The sequence below is a fragment of the Leucopleurus acutus genome (genome assembly GCF_964270905.1).
Source record: "Leucopleurus acutus genome assembly, chromosome: 16".
NCBI lineage: Eukaryota > Metazoa > Chordata > Mammalia > Artiodactyla > Delphinidae > Leucopleurus > Leucopleurus acutus.
The window spans coordinates 6,983,274-6,998,834 of NC_139158.1; the positions used below are offsets into that span (position 1 = coordinate 6,983,274).

The window sequence follows — 15,561 nt, forward strand, 5'->3', positions numbered from 1 at the left end:
GAACCCGTGTCCCCTGCATCGGCAGCCGCTGAGCCACCAGGGAAGTCCTTTAATCACCTTTTTAGAGGCCCTATCTCCAAACACAAACACATTCTGAGGTACTAGAGGTTAGGGTTTCAACATATGAACTTGGGGGGAAACAATTCAGCCCCAAACACTCCCCATCTCAAGATCCCTGACTTAATCACCTCTGCAAAGCCCTTTTTGTCGTGTAAGGTAACATTCATTCACAGATTCTGGGTATTAGGATGTGGACATCTTTGTCCAGAACTTTATTCTGTCTACTACAGGGAACAAATGGACAAGGTGGAGAAGGGCTGAGAAACAACTTTGGGAAATTTGTTCTGGACAGTATGTCAGGGAAGTAAGGTGTCGAGGAGGCTTCTGACCCCTAGTCCAGGCTCCTGAGAACCCACCAAGTCCGACTCAGGGAGGTAAGGGGGAGGCAGTTTCATCTTGGAACCCAGGAGCATCCCAAGCCGTAAACTAAGAAGCCTTCACGTCCCAGCATCTGAGGAGCAGGCTAGGACCTCTCACGCCATACTGGGAGCAAGAGAGGACCAGGAGCCTGAGAGGCGGACCCTAGGATTTACGCAGCTGCCGGGAAGAACGAGGGCCATAGCCTCCTGAGACCATGATTAAAGGTAAGGTGATGGCAGCAGCACCTGTAATTCCCTGCTCTCCTGCAGCTTCCACCTCAGTGGACAACAATTGGCCAAAGGGGACCCAAGAGGGGAGAGAGGTCCCAGGCTGGGCTAATATAATGGCTGTGTAATCAGTGCAGTCTCACAGGGCTCTGTGCTCCAAATGGGGCCCTGTGCTTAGGGGTTAGTGCCCTGCGGTCTCTATCTTGAAATTCTTAATGATTTCACCTCTGAATTTGTGTTTTGGAAGTGCAGCCTGATGAGACAGTGGAGCATGTGCTGGGGGTCCTGCCTCCCCTGGATGGGTTCTCACCTGTTGGCTTCCTGCCCCCACCCAACCACAGCTGCCACCTTCCTTCCCCAGTAGGGACCTGGGCGCAGGCACACAGAGGGTCCAGGTCTGGGTCTGGGTCAGGGTTGGGCACATGTGCTATCTGTAGCAAGTCATGGGGCAGAACCCTGCGTGCCTATGGGGATCTGCCCCAGAGTATTTCCTTGTCTCAGGGATCTGGACATTAAATAACAACTTAAAAACCACCACGACAGGTTGAGAGACTGTGGAAGAAAGAAAAAAGCTTTGTTCTTGCTTTTTAAAAACAAAATTTTTTTTTTTTGGCTGTGCCTTATAACATGCGGGATCTTAGTTCCATGACCAGGGATTGAACCCACACCCCCTGCACTGGGAGTGTGAAGTCTTACGCACTGGACCACCAGGGAAATCTTGCTTTTTGAACAAAAGGCCCCACATTTTCAATTTGTACCAGGCCTTGCAAATTATGTAGCCGTCCCTGGTCCCAGGAGAAGGTACAGAGCCAGACCCCCACCCATGGTGGTCTTTGGAGAAGGGCCCTCCTTATTTCCTCAGGCAGTTTCCTTAGTTCCTTAGGTAACGGGAACAGCTCTTTAACCCATGGAGACAGCATTCCCACTTGCATCCTCTCTGGCCCCTTCTGCCCAACTCTTCCCTAGCTCTCAAGGGAGGGATGATTGGGTGAGGTGAGGGTGAGGAAGACGCATAAAAGTGCCTGTAAACAACAGATGCCACAGGTGGTTTATTGAGGTTCAAACCCCAGCCCCTCCCACTGCACGACATGGGTTGGCCATAAAGTTATGGTTGCAGCGGATCTTTCCCACCAAGAAGGCTGGCCAGGTCCCAGGGCCTAGGAAACCTTCCAGAGTGGTCTCTAGCTGTAGAGGGGGGACCCTGCTCCTGAAGAGGAAGGGGCTGTGATTGAGAGAGCAGATGCTGCTCCCTGATTAGCTGACAGTATGACCATCCCATTATGGAAGGCACTGCTCACCTACTCCTACGTTGCAGGGCCTGGGGTGCGTGGGGGTCTGCGCTGGCGTCATTGCTGGTAAGGGCTAAAAATGAGTCAGCAATGGGAGGTGGTGCACAGGCATCTCGGTCACCCAGAAATCACTCGACGGGAGAGCAGGCGCTCTCGGCAGGGGTCAGGGGCATGCGCCCCGACCCCACCAGCCCACGGGCCTCAGAAGTTGTTATCGATGTTCCAGACGTCGCCGCTCAGCGCGTTGGCTGCCCCCTGCAGCGTCCAGGTGAGCAGGGCCAGCTGGCGCCGGAAGCGGCTCTCCTGGAAGCCCAGGCCCCGCGCCACCTGGGCCTCCTCCCCAAGGGCCTCAGGGCCACTCGAGCGCAGCAGCCGCACGTGGTCCACTAGGGCACCCAGCGTGTGGTCTCCGCGACCCAGGAAGATGTGGCGGAACGGTGAGTCGGCCGCCGACACGTACTGGGACAGGAAGTAGAACTCCACCTGCGCCGAGAAGGGGATGTGGTTGGAGCCCGAACACCAGTTCCAGACCAACCTTGGGACCTCATGCGCGCTTAATAAATATTGTTGAGCAGCCTCTTTAAGTCCCACCTCCCTTCGGCCACCCAATCAGGAATGGTCGTTCTGTAACGTCATCAGTAGTCAGGTAGGATGCGTCCTCCCACTGTGTTTTGGGTTGGATCCCTTTCTTTCTACCCCTTGAGCTTCCAAGCCTGCATCTTTCTTCCTCACCCATTCACTTCCCTGCCCAAAGCCTCAAAGAACCGTCTATCGTCCTGCTGTTCCTCACCTCCCCATACCCCAGTCATTCCTGCCCACCTGCGTGAATGCCCACGACCCAAACGACAAGGGGACAGGCCAGCCCTGATGAAGTGCCTGACTCTGGGTCCTCACCCTCAGATGCTGTTGGTTTTTCCTGAGATGGCCGCGCTCCCAGCCCAGTTCTCCCACCTCTCTGCCAGCCTCTCCGGTTCCTTCTGCTCCCACCTGTGGGCAGGCCCAGGGTTCGACCTCTACTTTCTCCTCTTCTCATTACCTACAATCCAATGGTTTTCAACCCTGGCTGCACATTAGAATCACTTGAGGAAGATTTTACAATTACCATTGCGTGGGTGCTACCCCAGCAGAATCAGAATCTCTAGGGGTGGTCTCACACACTCATGTCTTCTTAAGTCCTCCACCTTTCACTCAGAGAGCTCATCCACGCCCCTGGCTTCAACTGGGACCTCATGGGGACAACTGCCAAGTCTACTCCACAAATCATCGCCTGGAATCCTATCCCCCAGTCTGCTGGACCTCCCCACGGGGGTAGGGGGTACCCAGCCACAGCCTCACACACATGTAGACACCAATTTCTTCCAAAACCTGACCTTCGCACCCACCTTCCCTCATGAGCACCATGGCGTACCCCAGGTGCCAGGCTCTCAACCTCAAAGGTGAATAAGAGTTGGGTGGACACAGGGTCAGACTTTGGTTTCCAGTTTCTCTTTGGGATCAGACTGCCTGGTCCTTAATTTCAGCTTCACCACTTACTGTGTGATTTTGAATAAGTCACTTAGCCTCTCTGAGCCTCAGTTACTGTGTACAATAATAGCAAACTCACAGGATTTGGAGGAGTCCTACGGGAGAAAGTGAAGTAAAGCCTTAGCACGCGATAGCCCTCCATAAATGGTAGCTGCTATTATTATTCTCCTCCTCTTCCCTCAACACCCAGTCCGTCCATTTTTCCTTCCAAATGTCGCACACCAGTTCAATCCCCTCACCCACCCAGAGCTCAGCTATCACTAACTTCGTTCCCTTTTCAAGCCATTTACACTCTGGCCAAGTATTTCCTAAAATTCCACTTTGCCCACATCACTGGCCTGCTCGAAAACCTTCCAACTTTCCTTGATGCCCAGACCCTCAAAACCCAGCCAGACATCCTTTTTTTTTTTTTGCCTTGCCATGTGGCATGCGGGGATCTTAGTTCCCTGACCAGGGATCGAACCCGTACCCCCTGCAGTGGAAGCGAGGAGTCTTAACCACTGGACCACCAGGGAAGTCCCAGAACCCAAACTTCTTATACTGGCATTCAAGTCTCCCCATAGTTGATCCCTAACCCACTCCCCTCCGCTCCTCCACAGGGCTTCTGTTCTGGCTCTGCTGGTCTACACACTACTCCCAAGGAAAGCCAGGCCTAGTGCACTGCCATGCCCTTATTCTTGGTGTCTCCATCCTGAAACATGCTCTTTTTGCACCAACCCAAGTTCTGTCTGTTCCTCAAGACACACATTATAGTCTAAAGCAGGGGTCAGCAAACATTTTCTGGAAAAAGCCAGATCGTAACTATTTTAGGCTTTGCAGGCCACACTGTTTCTGTTGCAGCTACTCAACTTTGCTGCTGTAGCACACAGGCAGCCACACACAATAGAAAAATCAACGAGCATGGCTGTGTTCAAATAAAACTTCATTTACAAAAACAGGTGGCAAGCCAAATTTGGCCTGCTGGCTAGTTTACCAACCCCTGGGTTAGAACCACAAAGTTCCCTGGGTCTGGCCCAGCCCTGTTTGAGGTTCTGAAGCCCTGCATCTTTTACTCTCCAGCCCTGAGTCTGAATCGTGTCCCTTACACACAGAGGCCCTTTATCCCTTGGTGGGCACATTGCAACTTGAGGGATAGGGTGAGGGGGTGTCTTTTTTTGTCTCTAGAGTCTGGCACAGCAGGGGTTAAAGCAAGATCTGTGAATGAGCATGAATCGCCCATTCCAGGAGAAAGGAGCCAGGACCAAAGAGCAAGATGGGTGGGCTTGCGAACAGAAAGACGGTATGAGTGATGCCAAGGGAAGCAGGCAGGGACACAACAGGAAAAAGGAGGGGGGAGAAAGAACAAGACCTTCCCAAACCGCGCATGTGTACACTGCGGGGCCCCGGTTCACCCCACACTCACTGAGGATGACCCTGCTTATCATTTTGCCCTATAGACTTTTCCCCTCGCCTACAGTCCCTACCCACCCATTTCCAGACATCAAAGGGCCGCAGGGTTGAGTTCTTGGGGTAAGGAAATGGAAGGAAGAGGATGGGTTGGAACTGGAGCTGGGGTGCAGGCTGCAGGAGGGAATAATAATCTTGTATAACTTTCACATGACACTTCCTCCAGGCAGCCTTTCTGGGTTCCATCCATCTCACCAGAAGTAAGAGAGCTCTCTACGCTTTGAATTGTTTACACCATTTGCATCTCCCAAGCCATAATCCTGTGCCTCTTAGACCATGGACCACCGTGGACATGCTTCTTCTCTCCAGAAGGGAGAGGAGGCGGTGGGGAACCGGAGGGGGCGCGGTTGTCCCAGTTCTGCCATTCGGTGGCCGGGCGACTGTGGCTAAGGGGCTGACCCTCCCTGTCTCATCACTTTGCGGGCCCGCCTCTCTCCAGCTTGGCGGGTCTGTGAGCAAAGCACTGTGAGTCCAGGACTGGGAACGCCCCGAGGACAGGTACAAACGAAAGCGGAACGAGGGTAGGACAGCGCACTGGCGCAGGGCCGAAAGGAGGGGCCCCACACCGCCGGAAGAGGGCGGGGCGGCGCTGCCGGCCGCGGCCGGGCTGGGCCTCACCCGCATAATGCGCACGTTGTACATGCGCGTCAGTCTCTCGTCGCTCTCCTCCGAGCTGTAGATCTCCTTCCGCAGCTTCTCGGCCGCCCGGATGTAGTCCCCCCGCGCCGAGTACACCCACTGGAGGGTCAGCCCGCGGGCCTGAGGGCGAAGGCGCGGGCTGGAGCCAGCGGCAGGGGCCATGACCCTGGCCTAGGGTGGAGGTCCAGGTGCTGGGGGACGGAGCTGGGACCCCGGGCCTGGCAGGAGTGGGGAGGTATAGGGGGACAGAATGCTGGGGGCAGAATGAAGGGAGAGAGAAGACCTGTGCTGTTGGGCGGGTGCTAGCTGGGTCCTAGGGGCTTAGTGACTGGGGCAGGAGTAAAGGGGCCAGGTTGCCAGAGGGGCCCTAGACCAAGGGAAGAGGGGCCAGATCCCCTGGCCCGGGCAGCACTTTAATGGGATAGAGCACCCCCCACCGCCAGAAGCCGGGAGCAGGGTTGGCGTCTTGGACCTTGAGGTCCCCAGAGAACTCATTGAGGCTGCCGATGTGCCTGAGGACCACATCCCCATAGCGGCCGAAGTCGAGGGGTAGGAGGTGATCGTGGCTGAGCCGGATGAGGAGCTGCCCGGCGAGCTGGGCCACAGCCTGGGCCACGGCAGGCAGGCGGCCCCGCAGTACCCTGTGCAGGTTCTCATAGGTGTCGTCCTTCGTGTGCAGGAACGGGTACATCGGGCCATCCTGCCGGGACAGGGCGGAGGCTGGCGCGCGGGCACAGTGCGAACAGGCCCAGGGGCTGCTGTTCTGGGGCAGGGCCCGGAAGTCTCACCTCCATGAAGGAGAACTCAACGGCAGGGACTCCCGCAAAGGCCGTGAAGGAATAGGCACTGCTGTCCATGGGCAGCGGCCGGATCCTGGGGATGGGCAGGTTGGAGCGCTGTGTGGGTTCAGGGTCCCCCCACATATCCCCCCCCCAGCTCTCTTCCCTTCCTTCCCTGCCCAACTTACACCTCAGCTTCCCAGCTGTGATTGTTGAACACCACCTGCTCGAAGAGGGTCTGCCCACTGCGGTTAGGAGAGTCCACCTGGGGGCAGGGTGGGGGGCACCAGTCAGGCTCTGGCGGCCACCAGCTTCCCTTCATCCCCCGCTCCTGGCCAGGCTCTTACCTGCTTTAGGATGTTCTCGATGAGGCTGATCAGAAGGGGGCTGGTCTTGGCGTAGAACTTGTCATCCCCTGCGGAGAGGGATGCCGGGCTCAAGGCTTGGCCCGGAGGGCAGGGTGCACCAGAGGGGGCCCAGGTGGTGGCACTGCCCCTGCTCACCCAGCACTGCGTTGTCCAGGCTCACATAGACTACGGCTTTGAGGTGCAGCACGCTGAGGTAGCCCTGTGGGTGAGGGGTGTGGAGTATGAAATCCCCCTGCCTCTCCCCACTGCCTGACTACCTGCCCAGGACCCCAGGTTACCTCCAGCCACTCCATGGAGCCCACACTCCCAAAGTCACCACCATCCCAGCTGATGAAGAGAAGACTTCTGCGGGGCCGGAAGCCTGGGTGGGGGGGGAAGGAGGGAGGATGGGCTTGGCTGGGGGCCAGGCAAAGACCCACCTCTTTGTCTTCCTCTGTCCTGGTCCCTTGGGATCTCTCCTTCCCTCCCATCAAGCCACCATCCCAGCCCATCTCAGCCGGGTCTGCCCTGACTCAGCTGTGTCAGTGACGGGGATTGCTTACATAGGGAATCTCCTGCTTAATCTTCACTCAGACATGGACTATTAGTACTTTCATGTTTAAATGAGGAAATGGGGCTTCCCTGGTGGCGCAGTGGTTGAGAGTCCACCTGCCGATGCAGGGGACACGGGTTCGTGCCCCGGTCCGGGAAGATCCCACATGCCGCGGAGCGGCTGGGCCCGTGAGCCATGGCCGCTGAGCCTGCGCGTCCGGAGCCTGTGCTCCGCAACGGGAGAGGCCACAACAGTGAGAGGCCCGCGTACCGCAAAAAAAAAAAAAAAAAAAGGAAATGGAGGTGAAGTGACTTGCCCAGGGCCACACAGCCAGGACACGGAGGAGCCAGGTTTGGAGCCCAGGTCTCAGTGGCCACCCTCCAGCCTGTGCTTGTAACTGCCTCTCTGCCCTGTCCTAGCTCAGACCACAGCCCCAGCTGCCCGGCCCAGGCCCAGACCCTGACCTTACCATTGCTCACCATGGAGGAAAAGGTCCGCACCAGCTCCAGCAGTATGGCGGTCCCCACGGCGGACCTGGCTGCTCCTGGGCCCCATGCATCCCTCTGGGCCCCAATGACAACATAGTGATCTGGGGGAGGGGATGTTGGGGCCCACCTCTTACATGGGCAGAACCCAGAGGCTTCTCCCTTGACCCTGGGAGGGTCCATTTCTGCAGGACCCTCACATCTCTGCAGCCCCAGCCCTGCAATCCCTGCTGCCCCTAAAGAGAGTTCCTCTCCTCCCCTTGGCCCTTCCTGGGTGGGCTGCTCCTTCATCACATTGCCTGGGGTCATTCTGGGCTCCATTACCTGCCTGATCGGGGTGCCCCTCTGTTCACAAAGTCCTGACAGGTTTAAAATCTCTCTCTAACCCTTCCCACTCACACTCCCACCACCAGCATCCTCATCTGAGCCTCATCACAGGCCTCCCTGTGCCTCTTCCTTCAGTGCTTCTAGGTACCACACTCTTTGGCTCAAGAACCCAATTTGATTCCCCACTGTTATCCACAACAAGTTATGCTTGAAAGGCTCATCTATCTAGTCTGGCCTCCCTTTCATGCTAACATCACCCAACTTACGCTTGCTCACCTCCCGTGCTAGGGAACTCACTACTGTGCAGAACTGCCCATCTGTCTCGGGACAGCTTCAACCGTGAGGTCTCCTCACTGCCACCCCCCTCAGTTCCAGCCCATCCCCAACTTGCCAGCCTCCCTCCCTGCTAACCCCAGCTCCCCTGCTGCAGGGTGTGGGTGATGCTGGATAAGCAAGCACACCTGGCTCTGAGCGGCCCTCGATGCAGCCAAAGATGTTGCTGATGGGGGTGGAGGCCCTGTGGTTGTTGACCCCCAGGTGCAGGCCTGGCCCAGGGCCCAGGCGATAAGGGGAGACTGGGAGGTGCCCCTGCCATTCCTGGGGGGCCACAGGGCCTTCAAGCTTCCTGGGGAGGGGTAGAGCAGAAAGGGTTAGAAGTGGGAGAGTCCCAGGCTATAGAAGAGCCCAAAGCCCCCACTTCACTCTTTCTCTCCCTCACCCTCTGGCTCCAGCTCTCTGCATCTGTACTCTGCCTGAGGGGCCAGTGCAGCCAGGGCTGCCTTGGACAGTTGTGCAGGTTGTGTCCTGCTCAAGAGTGCCCAGCAGAGGTGGGTGTGATATCCAGCTGGAGCTCCACTCACCAAATGGCAAGAGGCCGTGCCCACCCAGAAGAGCCACCTTGTTCTGGTTCACCCAAAGGCACCTTACGGGCTAGCTGCAGCCTACCTCTCCCTGCCTCCTCCCCTCCTGGTCCCCACATGGCCCCCACCTCAGTAGGAGGGAGGCAGTGTCCGCGCTGATGGGCTGGGCTGGGATGCTGGGGAGGCCCGAGGACTGGACCGGAGGGAACTGGGTTTGATTGAAGGAAGGGAAGCCAGGTGTGTAGGGATCTCCCGTTCCCAGGTGCACCTGTGGGGAGAGGGTTGCCCACACTAAAACTGTGAGCCGGGCTCCCCACAATAGGGCGCCAGCCTCATCCTAGGCAGGCTGTGCAGCCCTGGGACCACAGGAAGGCACTACTGGCTCCCCGAGACTCACATGTCCATACACAGCCCGGTGGCTGGACAGGCTAAGCTTGTGTGGGCCCTGGGAGAAGTCTGCCGGGTCCGGGTATATGAGCACTCCTTGGGCCCCAAAGTCCTGCGCACTGGCCACCTGGGGAAGGAAGGTGGCTAAAGGACCCCTTCTCCCAGAGAGAACGGATTTATAAAGGCTGAAGGAGCAAGCGAAAGTGGAATGGCACGGCCTCTGATCAGCTGAGGATCCACAGAGAGGCTGTGGGCACCCCCTGGCCCTCGCCTCCTGCCCTCCCGCAGTGCCTCGGCAGCCCCCAGACCTCACTGTCCCCCACATCCCCTCCTGTTTCTGTTCCCCACCCCAACCTCCTGATTTTGTTCCCTGCCAACGGTTTCTTACGACCCATTTGGTTCTTCCTTTTCTCTCTGTGACCGCCTCCTAGACGCTTCCTATTTGCCGCCATCCGATCCCCGGACTTCCCAGCCGGCACCCTCCCCGCTCCGCCCCAACCCGCATCCAGGGACCCTCACCTTCTGGGCAAAGTTGATCACCCCCAAGCGCACCAGCAGGAGACGCCCCTTCGGCTCCACGCCCCGGGCCCGCAGGTCCTGCAGGTCCTCCGGCCGCCCGTAGTGGGCGTACACCAGCTCTCCCTGGGGAGAGAGGATGGGGAGGGCAGTGAGGCGCGACCCTGCTCCACCGCCAGGGAAAGTGCACGCTGCCCCATCCTGGGGACCGGGCAGGAGGCGCTCACCGTGGCGTTGCCCGTGGCGCTGTAGGGGCAGTAAACGTCCGGGTCCTCCAGTGGCAGCTGCTCCCCATGCTTCCCGGCGGCATCCACCCAGTGCAGGGCGTTGGGGTGAGCCCTGAGGAGCGGGGGTGGTGAGCGACCCACCCACAGGCCGCCCACCCCTCCTCGCCCCCCAACCCCACCCCATGCACTCACGGGTCCGGGAATTGCAGCCCCACGTAGTGCGTGTCCATCCATACGTGGTCCAGCTTCTGGCTCAAGAGCACCGCGCGGAGGTCCTGAACCAGGGCTGCCATCCCGGCCGAGCCGGCTACCCTTTCCCGAAGGCTGGTTTGCCTGCGCAGGGAGAGGGGGGATTGGGGCGCGGGAGGAGAGAGGGGCAGGGACTTCTGGGGACCTGGAGGAGAGGGCGGGAGCGGGGGAAGGTTGCCAGAGGTGTGGGGTGGCCCCAGCCCCGGGCAGTGAGGGGCTCTTAAGGCTCTCCTGCCATCACTACCAGGGTTGCGCTGGAAGGTCTCCAGGGCCTCCTTCTGCTTAAACCTCAGCTTCTGATAGCCAGGGGTCCCGTCCACCACCCCTTAGGTTCTTCACAGGTCAGGCCAAACTCACCAGTCTACCTACTGTCCCTTCCACACATACACAAACTAGCCTGTGCTTTGCCCCAGGCATGAAAACACTTCTTCCAAAGGGCTATCTGGGCAGAGGTGAGGGGCCCTGCATCTCTCTCGTCCTCCAGCTGGGCCTAATGGAGACACCTTACACCAAGGTTGCCAGTGGAATCTGGGGTCACTTGTCTGGTTGGAGACCTCACCCTGTCTCCTTCCATAGTCACCACCTAACTAGCCAGCCTGCTGTCACTGGAACGCTCCCTGATCTTCCATCTTGCCTGTGCCAGCACGGCCCCTGCATGGCCTCTCTCTCAACCAGCTCCACCTGTGCTCTTTCCATGGCAAACAAACTTCCCTTCTCAGCATCATCACCGAATACCCCTTCTACCTTTTGCCTTGGCAGAAACCTGGCTGTCCCTTGGGAGGCCAGGTCTCCTTCGGGACATGTGAAAAAAGCAGCTCAGGCTCTCATACCACCCAGGCCCAGAGAGGAGGTGTGCTTCTGGCTCCACTGTTCACGTTTCTGACCATGAAACTCTCTTCCGTCAAAGTCCCTGCCAGCCAGCAGTCCCACCCTCTGTCCTTCCTCGCTGCTGTTATCTTTTAGCCAATTGGTCGCTTAGCCACTTTCAGTGAAGACGTTGGCATCTGGCCAGCCACTTCCCTGGCCACATCCTGGATCTTGTCCTCAGAACTCCATCTCTGGAATACTGATCCAATTTACTGAACACCTACTAAGCGCTAGGCATGGTGATAGGTGCTGGAGACTGCAAGATAAATAGGACACAGTTTATCATATAAATCTTAAAAGTTCCAGAATCTCACTCCCTGACTGGAGCTTTTCAGGTTGGAACTCACTCCCTTAGGCTCACTATACCTGTTCTGCAACTCCATGGAGCACTCCACACTGTCCAATTTCTCCATGTCTATCAGCTCCTCCCTGGTTTCCCTTCCTTCCCCAACCAACCTAGAGTACATCACCTCATTGCCTGCTCCCTCTCACTGCTCCCGTCTTGCCTCCCTGCCCTTTGATGGCATCCACAGTGCTACCCCCCACCCCCGTAGATCTGTCAAACCATCTACTTGCTCAGGCTGTACCCAGACTACTAAGTGTTGCTCAACAGAAAAAGAAACAACAAAAACCACCATGCATGTAGGGACTTCCCTGGTGGCGCGGTGATTGGGAATCCACCTGCCAATGCAGGGGACACGGGTTCAAGCCCTGGTCCAGGAGGATTCCACATGCCGCAGAGCAACTGAGCCCATGTGCCACAGCTACTGAGCCCACACGCCACAACTACTGAAGCCCATGTGCCTAGAGCCCATGCTCCACAACAAGAGAAGTCACTGCAATGAGAAGCCCGCACACCACAACGAAGAGTAGCCTCCGCTCTCTGCAACTAGAGAAAGCCCACGCGCAGCAATGAAGACCCAATGCAGCCAAAAATAAATTAATTAATTTAAAAACCAAACCAAAACAAAAAAACATGCATGTTGTTGATGTCACAGATTCAAGCAAAATGGATCCAGCAGTGTATCAACAAATAATAATACACTTCGATCAAGTTTATGTTGATCTCATGAAGACAAGGAAATCTATTAATACAAATGACTACATAAACTTTAAAGAAGAAAAATCATGTGATCATATCAATACATTCTTGAAAAATATTTGAAAAAAATTGATTCTTGTTCCTCCTTTCCTGATCATTAAAAAAAAAGAAAAAGTCTCAGTAAGTTAGGAATAGAAGGAAACTTCCTTAATTTGCTTTTAAAAACCTAACTGGGGGAATTCCCTGGCGGTCACTGCCAAGGGCCCGGGTTCCAAAAAAAAAAAAAAAGCGACAATGACAAAGTATTAGAAAAACATTCCTATGAAAGTTAGGAACTAGGCAAGGATATTTACTATCTCATTACCTAAATTCATGTCCTCTCCAATGCAATAATAAATGAAAAAGATATAAAAGATATATGCATTGGAAAAGAAACTATGCGTCTCTCACTAAATATAGATTATATAATTTTCTACTTAGGAAACCCAGGAAAACCCACTGAAGAAATGATTCCTGACCTCTTCTCTGGACCTACCCGAGCAGCTCCATCCCAGTAGGAAAAGGTGACCTCAGCAGGACAAAAGAAATGCTAGCCTGCTCACGCTGGGCTGGCAGACCCCACAGATTGGGGGATGGTCTTTGCCCACACATACATTTGCTTCTTTTTCTGATTCCCTAAGTCCCCCCTTCTCAGAGCCCCCCAGAGCTCCCCACTGCCACAGGTCAAAATCCAAGCTCCTCAACGTGGCATTCAAGACTTTTCTGGGTCTGTCCCACTTCATATGTGGATGCTGGAGCCCTCTGTGCTCATTCAGGCAGCTCCCTCAGCTTCCAAATGTGTCATCTGCTGCCCTCCCTCCCCTCAGCTCCAAACGCCTTCTATCCTTCCCAGGACCACTGAACAGGGAGGCCAGGGCGGCAGGTGGAAGGACTCAGGGTCCCGGGTGAAGAGGAAGGGAGGCTGAGTCTGAGCAGATGATGGTTTTTGAGGGCCTGGAATGGGACTGGCTGATCCTCACCTGATGGTATCTTCCAGACGCCCCTCCCCCAGGTGCCGCAGAAACATGGCCTGGAGGTCGCTCCAGTACAATGTGCCCTGGTGGGAGTCCGGGCCCGGCTCATGGTTCATGTCCTCGCTGACCACCATCACGTCATCCCCACATGCCTGGCAGGACCCCCGGAAGACCACGTAGCCCAGGAGGAAGGCTGGTGGGTGGCAAGATGGAGAGTCTCCTTGTGCCCCTCTCTGGACCCCAGATATCTCCCCCAGCCCAGCCCCTCCACCAGGGGTGGGGATGACTCTCACCCCCAGTGAAGATCAGTAGGGCTGTCAGGACCAGGTAGGGGGTGGCTCTTCGTCCTGCTGCTGCCCAGAGTCTGGGGTTTTGCCGAGCTGGTCGAGAGCCCAGGGGCTCGGGGCCCCTCAGCTCCATGGGGAAGAAGTGGGCCGGTGGCTCGGTCCCCTCCTCCCTGTCTTCCTCTTCCTCCTCCAGGGGCCCCTGCTGGGTGCCCTCCACACGCTTGTAGATGGTCTGAGAGGGTCCTGGGGACAACCTTTGCTGTAGGGGCGTGGTGGACATGAAATCGGGGAAAGAGGCCTGGAGGATGGGGAGGAATCTGGCGATAACGGGGTCAGTGACTTCGGGGTGCCATGGGCACAAGGCAGGGGAGAGGGCCCCAAGAAGCAGGCTGGGGGGGAGAATAGGAGGTAGGGAAGGGGAGGGGCCCGCCTTGGGGTTTGGGAGGGGACTGAGGACCTGGAGAGAAGGCCTAAGGGTCTCCCAGCCCCACGCTATCTTACCGCTCTCTGGAGTAGACCCCAAAGCCGCTCCATGCTCGTGCCCCTCCTGAGCCCTGCAGTCTGTCCCCCACCCCCAGTGATAAACCGTTTGTGGGAGCCTCAAGAGGCCCCTTATCAGCCCTGGCAGGCAGCCTGAGCCCAGGCCCTTCTCTGTCTCCCCCGTCCCAGGGTGGGGGCACAGTCTGGGCTTCAGTTCAGCCTTCCAGACACGGCCCCCAGCCCAGGCTAGAGGATGAGGGGCTGTGCCCTCCCCTGCCAATCCCTCCGCAGTCCCACTCCTGCCCTCTTCTTGCAAAACAATCAATTTTTTGGCCTTGGGGCAGACTTTGGCCTCTAGTTCCCGTCAAGGCTGGGGGAGGAGGGCTGATGGCTGGGGAAGGCGGAGATATGGATGCCCCTTCCACCCTCCTGCTTCCTCCCTTCCCAATGTCCTCGGGGACCCCTTCCTAAGCTCCCCACCATGAACACCTCTGCCCCTTCCTCATCTGGCTTGCGGGCTCCCCAATACCCAAGCCCTGTAACACATTAGCTGCCCTCCCAGTGGGATCCTTAGCTGAAGGGGCCACAGTGGTGTGACCTGGGGTTTGGCCTGGCCATGTGGGTGCCTGTCCCGTTGGAATCAGGCTGCAAGGGGGGTCCAGGCTCCTGCTAGCTGCTGGGGAGGGAGGTGCATGGGTGGGAGCACATGGTCAGGCAGGGCCGGTGAGTGCTCCAGGATGGGGATCCTGCCTGGAGTCAGGGATCTGTGGGTCAAGGTCCACCAGGCATCAGTGGAAAGAATCCTGGCCAAGGCACGGGCAGAGCTGGGTAACGTTGGACAAGTGATGGTCCTCCCTGGGCACCTGTGCCTCTTTGGTTACCAGAGGACTTGGACCACACGGGTTTCTATCTCTCTGGGGTCTGGGGACCTCAGAACACAGGCACAAACTACTAAGTTTTACCTACAGTTTCAGGCAGGGGGCAAGGAGCTCTGGAATGGAAGGGCTCAAGGGCCCGATGTCGGGGTCTTCCTGGGAGACCTCAGTTCCTACCCAAGTTGGGAGAGAAGTTCTGAGCTGCTGGGGAGTACCGGTGCCACATTCCCTGCCCCACTCTTGTCACCGCCTAGCGCCCCGGAAAAGACAGCGCAGTCCCGTCTCACCTGAGCTGTGGGTCCAGGGGTGCTTAAGTGTGGCCTCTCGGGAGGCCCGAGGTCCCGCCCACACGAGACCCCACCTCCGGCCACGCCCAGGCCACGCCCCTGGGCCGGCTCCTCGGCTCCGCCCCGCCCCTACCGCCGCATCCTCTCTCCGGCTCCCACTTCCCGCCGCAACTCAGCTCCTCGCTGGGCGCCCAATTGAGCGACTCTCCCGGGTTCTCGCTGCGTGATCCTCCCTGGATTGCGGCCCCTTTGAAACCTGAGGCATCCGTGGCTCCTACGGCTCTGCCCCCGCCCGCAGACCTTGCCCTGGCGTCCACCGTGCGATTCCGAATGGGTATAGGTGTGGTGGTCCTCCCTTCTCCTCTCTCCAGACCCCTGCCCCCACTGCCCACCCCCAAAGAGGCCAACTTTTTTTTTTTCTTAAAACATTTTTAC

General features: G+C 57.3%; 1 protein-coding gene across 4 annotated transcripts; it reads right to left on the reverse strand.

Annotated features, from left to right (window-relative positions):
* Positions 1–2,007: 2,007 nt before the first annotated feature.
* TFR2 (transferrin receptor 2) lies at positions 2,008–14,267 on the reverse strand. 4 transcript variants are annotated; one of them, XM_082857683.1, is made up of 18 exons: positions 13,986–14,267; positions 13,491–13,743; positions 13,204–13,390; positions 10,219–10,359; positions 10,027–10,138; positions 9,803–9,925; positions 9,294–9,410; positions 9,025–9,164; positions 8,498–8,661; positions 7,694–7,813; positions 6,971–7,053; positions 6,828–6,891; positions 6,672–6,739; positions 6,513–6,589; positions 6,334–6,418; positions 6,018–6,245; positions 5,525–5,665; positions 2,008–2,419 (listed from the first exon to the last, which is right to left on the reverse strand). In XM_082857683.1, the coding sequence occupies exons 1-18, from the start codon at positions 14,016–14,018 to the stop codon at positions 2,138–2,140; spliced, it is 2,418 nt and encodes an 805-aa protein (XP_082713809.1). In that variant the 5' UTR covers positions 14,019–14,267; the 3' UTR covers positions 2,008–2,137. The 4 variants fall into 4 exon arrangements, with proteins under 4 accessions (XP_082713809.1, XP_082713808.1, XP_082713807.1 ...); XM_082857682.1 differs by having other exon boundaries at positions 7,704–7,787; positions 13,491–13,782; XM_082857681.1 differs by having other exon boundaries at positions 13,491–13,782.
* Positions 14,268–15,561: the final 1,294 nt, after the last annotated feature.